The 10,596-nt window shown below is 42.1% G+C and overlaps 1 protein-coding gene across 4 annotated transcripts in view; it reads right to left on the bottom strand.

Annotated features, from left to right (window-relative positions):
• Positions 1-10,596, bottom strand: part of ttbk1a (tau tubulin kinase 1a) — a 53,178-nt gene continuing 42,582 nt past the window's right edge. For all 4 annotated transcript variants that reach the window (XM_023426019.2, XM_023426021.2, XM_023426020.2 and 1 more), the window contains exons 15-16: positions 1,539-3,007; positions 1-1,418 (exon numbers count right to left, since the gene is read on the bottom strand). In XM_023426019.2, the coding sequence (XP_023281787.1) occupies positions 1,007-1,418; positions 1,539-3,007 (1,881 nt within the window). In that variant the 3' untranslated portion in view covers positions 1-1,006. The remainder of the gene's footprint in view (positions 1,419-1,538; positions 3,008-10,596) is intronic.

Genomic DNA, 10,596 nt, shown 5'->3' with positions numbered 1-10,596 from the left:
TTCCACATGATCAAGACTTTACTTCACAGCTCAGCGCCCATCGACCCCTTACAAACACAACATGGGCTCCAACAACCAGCAGACCTTTTGCACTGTCAGCAGAATCCAAGCAGGTGTAACTTCCTCTCATGGTTAACCCTGTTTTTCTCATGCGTTAAAAAACAGGCGTAGTGCCAACACATTGGAACAGAAGGTTAAAGACTTGAAATTTACACTTTGCTTGGCAAGATAAAAAATAAAGATGTCTTTATGGGAAATGATTCTATTATATACAATTCAGAGCATAAACAAAATAAAAACACCCAGAAAATAGAATGATTAAAGCATGCCCATTGTCACACCATGAGGAGGAGGCGAGGCCGAGCGATTTATTTTGTGTTCACATCCAACTTTTCTCTTTATCCAAGACTATAATGAGTACAGGATATAGTTTGGAATCTCTTGCCATTTTAACATTGTTCGGGCATTCAAACCAGTCCAAATTGATCTTATTTTTTGTCCAATAGGAAGGGGAGAACTATATCAAATAATTCAGGTACAGATTTTTGTACACGTTGTTTTCCCTCTACAGATTCAATGTATTTGTGATATACTTCACCATGCAATGTGAACCAAGCAGGGTACTGTCGATAGAAGAGTAGTATAGCTGTGGACAAGCTGGGAGTACTGTGTAAGGTGAGTGTCTCTGAAACTGGACTTGTTGGAGGCCATGATTCTCAGCTTCAGAAACCAGTTAAATCGGGGATTGACCAGGGAGCAGCAGATGTATCCATAGCACCATGGCAGCAACGCTCTTGTACAACAGTCAGTCAAGATTACTGGAAGCCCATGAAGATAGTTCAGTAAGCTGTCCTTGGAAAAAATAAGAAGTCCGTATACATTAAATGAATTGAAGAGGTCATTGTAACATCACAGTCTAATATGGAATCAGGTGAGAACCTTTGAGGCGTAGCTTGTCCGAAGACTGATTATACACAAACATGTCTCAGTGATGAGTCTCTTTGTATTATCTAGCGGGCACCGACTTCTCCCTGGCATTCGGTTTCCCCTTAGTCGCGCCAGCTGGTTTTGGCCTGGTCCTAGTGGGCATGGTGCCAGAAGAGGACTGGGCGGTGGCTTCCTGTGAGGCGCTGCGCCGCATGGTTGTTGTAGTCCTGGGCGGTAGCATAGGGACGGTTGGGGCTCGAACCGAGAGGGGCTGCCGGGACGGACATACTCTCTGAGGGGAGGGGCTGTCAGTCCTGCAGTGGGTGGAGCTAAGGCTGCGTCGGGTACCAAACAGGACTCGCAGGGGCATTCGAGGGCTGCCGGATGGGGCAGGGACAGTAGAGGGTCGGGGACATGAAGAGGAGGACCTGGGTGAGACAGGTTTGGATTTCCGTTGGGTGCTGAGAGTGCTTAGTCCGATTTTCTGATTCCTGTGGACAGAAGAGTAAACTGAGCTTGTTATCACTTTAAATTTTCTAAAAAAATATTTAATCAAACTTTTTTGAAATGAAAACCTCAATACACTAAAAAGGGAGAAAACAGAATCATACCCGTTAGAGAAGGATGGTGCTCCTTTGGGAGGGCTTGATTCTGGCAAGGAAAGAGGAGAAGGAGCAGTGGCAGCTAGCCCCCCTGAAGGCCTCTTTACTGGGGTGACGGGCCTGGGGATCCTGCTCCTGCACTCCTTGGAACCTTGCTCTTCAGTCGTTTTGAGACGTGAGCTCCTCTTGGACTCGTCCGAGGTATGTGTGTCCTCCTCAGAGCCGGTGGTGGACAGAGTTTCCGAAGCCCTGCGACGCTCTTCGTCCCCAGAGGACAACGATGACGACGTCCCAGACAGCATCCTCCTCCTCATCCAGCGACCCTGTTGCTTCTGGACCAACATACGGGCCAAGTCCAGCTGCCTGGCCCGCTGCTGAAGCCGGGCCCGAGCCGAGAGGGAGGAGGACTGCTCCGAGCCTGAGTCCTCTTCAGAAATGAGTACAGGGATTCGGCTTCTGATTTTGGGCTTTATGGCAGCCGGTAGTTCTGGCCCAGTTGTTTGAAGCTTGGCCGCTTCTTCACTGGACGATGGCTGTTTCTGAGGTTCCTGTGACAGATCTTTATAACCATGAACCGGTGACATTGTTTCCGGGACAGGCTCCAAAGACTGGGCTGGTACAGTTGACGGACCATTGTCAGTTTTGGTTTGTTGTTTGTCAACTGGTGCAGTTTGGTCTGGCACCTCCAGAGACTCTTCTGTCACTGGTGGTCCCACTGGTGGCCCCCCTTGCTCATGGGTGTCATCCTCACCAGCTGAATCCTTCATGATGGCAAAGACTTCCCGGTCACTTTCCTTGGCAGAGTGACCGTTGGAAGACATGACATTGAGGTGTGATGTCTCTGCAATATGGATGAAAGTGCGCTCAACTTTGGTGAAGGGCGGTGATGCAGGAGCAATGGGAGTGGAAGGCCTCAGGTCCGACCTGAGAGCCGGGGACAAACGGCCAGTCTCAGAAGTTTCAGGCTGAATTGCCTCCGCGCCCAGGAGGCGGTCATTACGGGAAGTGGGGGCAGAGGGTGTGGCCAACTCAACCTCTAGCGCATGATCACCACCAGAGGGAGACTTGCGAGTGTCTCCGGGTGAGAAGAGGACGAGGGTTTTGGATGCGTCCTCCAAATCGGGGTCTGCATCAGCAGCTGAGGCGTGCTCCCGCTGTGCTCTCTGGTCCTCGGCCATGAGTGTTGAAGGTGCCGCCTCCTGGCTACGTTCAGTGCTTTTCTGACTGGCCTCACTGTTGGACTCACTCTTTGTGACGTCGTCATCCTTTGGCCCCGGAGGTTCCGGGACTTCTTCCTCCGGCGTGGCGAAACTCCTCCGCTGAGGCAAGGTACCGGTCAGCATGACGGTGAGGAAGTCAGCCCTCTTGGCCTGCAGCTGAGGAAGGATGTGGAAGTGCTCCTTCTCGTCACTCTGGCCCTTTGTACGGTAGTCTGGGGAGGGTGGCGACTGGGTGCTCTGCTCCGTGGGTGACAACACCTGGAAACAGTTTAACAACACTTTTTATTACCAGTGATTCAACTCAAGACAAGACAGCAATAAACATCATAGGAGTTTACTGAAGGTATTTGCTAACACAATGCATAAACAGGACAAGCACTGACCAACTGAAAACCACCACTGCCAGAACAATGAATGGTGAATGATGGCAAGGATTCATCAACTTATAGCAGTACCACCAATTTTTTTTAAAGGCTTAGTGATTGTAATTGTATTATGACAAAAAAGAAAAAGTGTGAAGAAGCTAATACTAACAGTCCCTCCCAGTAAGAACGACAACAGGAACTGATGTATTTGCCCCCAAAACCATTTTAATGTCATTTTGGTTGTACACAAGCTTTTCAAGATTGTCTAGATTACATACATTGATATAAAAGGCACAAAAAAATGCATTGCAGAGTTTATCCTTAGACAGCACGCAGTCTGATATCAGGTGATTTTCAAGTGTTTCCCTTCGTAAAGATTTAACATACAGCCTGTACATACTAAACCCCGCTAATTATCATGCTATTAGAGATTAACTGCAAACCTAATTACTTTCTACATTTCTGTATATATGTACACAGTAATCATTTGGATTTACAAAAAGTTTAAAATACATGCTTTACCTGTAAATTATACAAGCAGTACTGTACAATCATATAGTGATAGAAAAAAAACGCTTACATGTATTATACACGTGAAAGACACTCACGGATCATCACACTGAACTAACACTGTGAGCTCTTCAATCCTCTTTACCTCGACTATCTGCTTTATTGCAAAAAACTTTAAAGGAACATTCAGACACTTCATGAAATTCTCTTGTTTTTTTGTGTTGTCCCCAGAGTCCGATGAAAACGCTTTAACTAGCATAGACATAAGTCCAGGAAGTGTTTAGCATAGCTTAGCATAAAGACTGGAAGCAAGGGCAACATGTAAGAAAATGAATAGATAGACTAGTCGCAGGTAAAAAAATACTAGCCTAGCTAAATTTAAACAAACAACTCTGTCCAATTCTCACGTTGCATGTCGTTTATTGTAGAAACAGAAATGTAAAATGAGACATTGTGGTGACGGTAGCAGCTGTTGGGTTAGTGGGGTGTTTGGTTTGAGCTCTGGACCGGACACACAGACATGAACCTGATGTCCATCTTCTCTGAGGAAAAACAACTAGAAAGGATTTCCTAAAATGTCTGAACGTCCCTTTGTGAATCAACTATTAGTGACACGAGTGATTTTATGTGACGGTTTTTGACTGATGATGCGTTCCATACAGATCTGATTTACAAACTAGTGAATGTGGAATACAGTCTAAACGAAGCTAACATGGACACCTCTAAAGACACAATGTCTGTACCTTATCTGTACAATATCACCCTGTTATTTCATAAAGTTCAGCGATATCAAATATGCAATAAAATGTATGTTGGGGGAGAAGCATAATACTTATTTTTAGTTATATTAAATATAACAAAAAAAGTATAATTCTAGTGTGTGATTCATGAGGTATAAATGTTTTATGGGACAGTTTCTGGTAAATCTTCACTTACCCTCTGTGGGGTAAATTAAAATCTAAAGACAAAGGCTTCAAATTCGCAGTATTGTTGATGTGACGGAAACATAATCATTCTGTTAATAAAAACTTTTTTTTTTCAGGGGCTAAGAGAAGTAGCCTAATTTCTGGTTTGACCCCAGAGCAGTGTGCTACTGTTTATCATCACATTTAAATACTGCACTTCTACATATCAGGGATTTCTAATCAGCAGAACTGGAAAACATTTCTTAGCTTTTCTGTAAAATCCCTTTACAAGTTATAGTTGTAGGTTTAATATATTCCTGCTTAAATCAAAGAAACATATACAGTATATTTTTCAGTTTGAACAACATGAGTAGCAGCAGTTCGACTAACGCGACACTCCAAACAAAATCTTATTTTCTTACAGCCAAAAAGGTAAGCAACGCAGTGGACTGCCGTATTTTTGGCCATGTGTTCATTCGTTGAGATTTTGCACTTCATTAAATGAATAGTCAAGAGTCACTATAGAAACATGCTCACAGCACCATATCGAGAAGCAATTGAAAAGCCTTTGAGAGCACCTTTTGTTTGGAGTGTGCTGCTAGCCTCGTAGGTATTTTGCAACTTGCTCGACACAAGTAAAAGGTTTTAAGCATCAGGTCTTATCTTTGTTGTTTTGGCCACAATTCCTATATACCATGACAAATGCCTTTGCAATGGTCCATTGACCTGCAAACTGCTTTTAAGTCCAGCATTAATTTGCTGAATATTTACAGTGGACAGCACCTTTTGTTTGGAGTGTGCTGCTAGCCTTATAAGTAATTTACGACTTGTTCTACACAAGTAAAGGTTTGAAGCATCGGGTCTTCCTTTTATTGTTTTGGCTGTAATTCCTATATACCATGACAAATGCCTTTTTAATGGTCCATTGACCTGCAAACCTGCTTTAAGTTCACATTTGTTTTGTTGGTGCAGAGCTGTTCATCAAATTTCATCAGACTGATGGGGATTATGTCCAAAACAGCAAAAATGAGACGCAAAAGTAGTTAAAAGAATTCTACTATGTTTAACAGCATCATGCATCATGACCTCCTCCACTAACAAAACACTAGGTGTAAAAGTTCACACATCAGCGCAGCAGAGTAAGAGACGTGATGAAGGTTGATGGATTCTGTAACTATCAGGACTAAAAAAAAGAAAAAAGGCTCCTGCTACTTCTTGACATTTTAAAGTCAGCGACGGACTCGACAGCTCTGATCCGTGAGTATCCCCTCTCGTAACGGTGTGAATTATTTACAAAAAACATCACAGACGTTTTTTTCAGTCAGAGGTGTATATTCACTGTTTTTGTTGTAAGTACAGTACAGTGCTGTTTTTAGTCATTTTACAGTCAGAGGTGCGTGTCGTACAAACAGTAGATCTCATGCAAAGAGTGGCGACAGTCGGTAAACAGTCTCTTGGTACGGCATACCGTCGTTAATGCTGCAGATTGTTTTGTTTTTTTTTGTTTTTTTTAAACTCAGCAGAATAAGCACACTGAGCTTTCTACTGCCTGTTTTTAACTGAATGTGGCACTGCGTTCATGGTGACACAGGACAAAACATGTATCAGTGACAATCTTGTACGGTAGGTGAATCATTTTGCAGGCGTGCAAAATAAAGTTCAGAGATAGCAGCTGATCCACTTCATACATTCTCTAAGTGGTTGTACTCTAATGCTAAGCTAAATATATAAAACGGGCAGGATGTCCTGAAATCAGCATGAAGCAGCATGAAAACAAACTCAGGTCGTATCCTTGTCAGGCTGGAGCTGTGACGAGCCTCAGCGCTAACGGACATCTCCTGCTCAGGCTGAGCTAACGCTAATGCCTCAAATTGAAGCTCAATGAAAACAGCAAGTGGTGCATATTTAGTTAATGTAGCCCTTTAACACATTTAGAAAGCAACAGTTTGGCTTTCATTGCACAAAATGGCCGTCTTAGCTAGTCTCATGTGGCGAGATTTTGGAAAAGCATTTGTTGAACGCGTTGAGGAGACACAGCTCGGACTCTAAAGAAAGTTGTTCGAATGACATTCAAAAATTTAACCACACACAGCTGCTTTGGTATGATGGTAGCAGTGTTCAAATATTAAACAGGGTTTTACAACTCAACACTCAACCAGAACAACGGCTCATTGATCATATAATAACACAGTGGAGACTACCAACCAACCATCGCTCAGGACGGAACAAGCACTGATTTTTCTTTTGTTTCTTTAGGACAAAACGTCTCATTCAAAGAATAACAGATTGTTGTACTGGAGAAATTTACCAGTTAAAACTGCTGTAAAGATCTTTAGATGCAATATGATGAGAGAGTCTGAATGTCTTATCAGTTTTGGTTTAAAACACTCACTGTTTTTCCTGCTATTTGTTTTGTTGGCTATTGTTTTCATTTAGTTGTATGTTTTCCAAATGGACGAATGCAGTGGTTCCCAACCTGTGGGCCGGGGCCCCCTGGTGGGCCGTGGATGTATTGCAAGTGGGCAGACAAATCATTTGCAAAAAAGTACAATTTTGGCGAAAAGGTGTACTTATAGAAAAATTATATAAATAATGTTATTAAAAGTTTTAAAAAGAAATGATCTTTTCTTGTATTAAGGATTTTCACTGTGATAGGCCAATGATAAGAACTTTTCTGTTGTCGCCGGCCGGACCACATCGTGTTTACTATCTCAGTCTGATTGCGCGCTAAACGTTGAAAACATCATCAATAGCAACAACTGGAGTATCACAATGGATGGCTGGTAAGCAACAGGAATTAGAATTATTAATGGATACGACAAGTGATCTCTCCTCAATTAAACAATAAAGTAAAATTGAGCTTCCAGTTCATGTTCGATCGTTATTGTTAAAATAAAAAGTGCTCTGAGAAGCAACATTCAGCCTCCATACTGTTATTGGGTTGGATGTGGGCCGCCAATACTTTTGATTTTCAAGTGGGACATGAGGTGGAAAAGGTTGGGAACCACTGGACTAATGAACCAAAAGTACATAGACAGTGATGATAGCCAATGAGAGAGGGACCTTTGAAATCCTGCTGAAACATTTCAACAAGCTATTGATGTTGTTTTTCCACTATTCTTCAATATCAGTATTTGTAGTGGAAAATCTTTTATGTCTAAAGCAACGGTTTTCAAAGTGGGAGGCGGCCTCACCAGGGGGGCTCAGTGAACCAAAAGGTAAGTCATTACATTAGTTATCAAAGGGATTCCGTCTATGGGATCAAAGAACACAATCATGAAAGGCATTCAGGAATTGAGCGAAACAAAGCAAGTAAACTAAGGTCGGGTAAGCGGGTGCTTTTCTTCCTCTTGTTTTCGGATCAATATTAGGACGTCCCTAAAAACCAAAAAACCCAAACACCATAAAATGCAGATTTTCACAGCTTGGTCAATGAATGTAAGTTCCTGATTTGACGGTGTTTACTCCTGACTGTTGGACGGTGGTTGCTCACGCTCTCCCACAATTTTTCTTTTGACGTCGTATCTACCAGGAAACTCGCTTTTTCAAATTATTTAGACACAGTGACGAACTTTTACTAAAACCAACAAAATACACAACAACGGCCAGCTTTGTTTTCCATTGGATGACACGACACTGAAACAGACTCTGGCTACATTTACTATGCGTGCCCTTATGATATAACTGGTTCTGACCGTAAACTTTTATTCTGTTTCATTGCTTGTGAAATGGAGAAAGTGGCGATTAGCGCTGTGAAATGAGAAATCCTGCACTCTGCTCTAACTGGAGCCATTATGTGATTAAAGTGGTGGTTTTTGTTTATATTATCCCATTAATTACTCTCAGCTCCCGCTCGTCCATCACATTGATTTTCTTTCTTTCAGGCAGCCATTGGTTCCAGTTCATTTGCATGACAATCACCTTGCAGAGACTTGAAGATAACCCCTCACATCTTTATTATCATCATGTTTTCTGGTGTTGGTTGGTTTTCCTTGGTGGTGAGTTCAAGTCCCTGCAGGTTGATTCTCAAAGGAATTGAAGCCTGATGATAAGATTTGAGACCATGCAAACCAACAGAACCTCAATTTAAATAAGTCTCTCTCTTTTTTTCTTTTTTTTTTGCTATAACATCCGACATTTCACTTATTGCATCTGTGTTTTGCATCCATATATCGAGACCCTCGGCCCGGCCTGAACCCCCCCTCCGGTCGACTCAGTGATAAAGTGCAACAGTAAAGTCCAGCGGTCGGAAACTAGTGATGGAAGAGGAAGCACAATGGAAATAAGACTTTGATCCAAACACATGACGTGATGTCCGAACCAGGAAAACCTCACCAGAGACCGCCGCAAAATGGATTTGAATACCCAACAAAGCTCAGAGTTTATCTGGTCACACTCACTGCCATTTACAAAAACATACAAAACTACTCCCTGGAGGACGGAAAGAGCAGTAGATGATGCATCAGACCGCCTTCATTAGACCATCAAACCCAAACCAAGACAACCCAAAACCTACGATCTGATGGACCTTAAAGGCGAGAATCTTCAGCGATTACCTCACAGTATCTACAGCGACAAAAATACAACGTAAGACAAATCTTATTCTTTGCATTTTTTTTTTTTTTTTTACAGGTAGTGCTCGTGAATGCAACAGGATCAACCTTGTCCTCTGGAAGACCTGGATTTAACTCAAACACAACAACCCGACACCGAAAGATGCAGGATTGACAGTAAGACATTAAATCGCCATGACAACCTGCCGTAGCATCGACCAGCTGTGGTTTCCGAGTGTTTTTTGAGCTTGTTATCTTGAGATTATGACTTAATTATTTCATTATGTTGAGACGGCCTCCTTTCTTTATCCTCAGTTCTCCTTTTCTGTCTCTAAAATGAAACAAACAGGAAGTACAGATAAACATGATGAAGACACATTTAACTCCTGATCAATGCTAAACTGTTCATTGATAACCTGATGATTAAATCCTGATCTCAGGATAACAGGGAGATTAGGAGTCTACAGCCATACTTAGACAGTGCGCCACTATAAGCTTAATGCTAACGTCAGCATTCTAACATGTTCACAATGAGAATGCTAACATGCTAACAAGTTTAGCAGGTATAATGTTTACCATGTTCACAGTCTTAGTCCCGTGTGCGCATGAAAACATGTGCTAATTAGCAGTAAACACAGAGTACAGCTGAGGCTGATGGGGATGTCTTTAGTTTTGTATTTAGGTACTGGACAAATCAAAACATTGACCTGATGATGGCGCTAGAGGAAAAGTCACACGATCACTAAAGTGTCATCACAATCTCTCCAGTAACTGCTGAAATATTTCCCTCAAAGCCTCAAATCTCAGCAGGAGCATCATGGACACCTGAACCAAATTTAATGTCAGACCGACGGTCATCATCTTAAAATAATGAAAATACTGAGTCATAATCTCCAGATGAAGATCTAAAATAATCATTAGGAAGAACGACAGCGGCTCAAACAATCACTCGACAAACTGACACGAGGACCAGAAAAAAAGATCTCTTATTTTGTGTAACTATATTATTCTGTACCAAACAACAGCCAGTAATACTGTACGACGTCTCCCTCCCTCCCACACTTAGAGCTCTGCCTCCGTTTGCAGTCAGATTTAAAAGAGTCACAAAAAATCAGTAGTTACGCAGATAAACTAAACAATTGTGCATTTTATGACTAGAGCATGAAAGTTTCAGCAGATAATCTACAAGGTTTTATTTCAGACGTGGAGGTAGTTTGTATTTGACCTCTGGTGACCTTGAAAGGTCATTTTTCCATTACAATCATGTAAATCTTTGTTCTAATAAAAATGTTTATTTGCTGCTGTGACCTTGTAAAATAATTTTGCTTAGAGCACCAGTTTTGCAAGGGGGACTGCAAACCCCCCATTTACAGGTAGTAAGGTAGCTATAGCTTGTTAACAACATTGACAACTTCTGCTGTGTGTTCTATGGAATCACATGACTAGCTAGCACATTAGCAAACATTCTAATCACAAGCTAGCATGCTAGTTTGGTCCGCACCACACTCATTACT

Source organism: Seriola lalandi, unplaced genomic scaffold (assembly GCF_002814215.2).
Source record: "Seriola lalandi dorsalis isolate HSWRI2012SDOR001 ecotype SW California unplaced genomic scaffold, Sedor1 jcf7180002054800, whole genome shotgun sequence".
NCBI lineage: Eukaryota > Metazoa > Chordata > Actinopteri > Carangiformes > Carangidae > Seriola > Seriola lalandi.
Note: the sequence above shows the minus strand (reverse complement) of the source record. Positions and strands in the feature narration are given on the sequence as shown.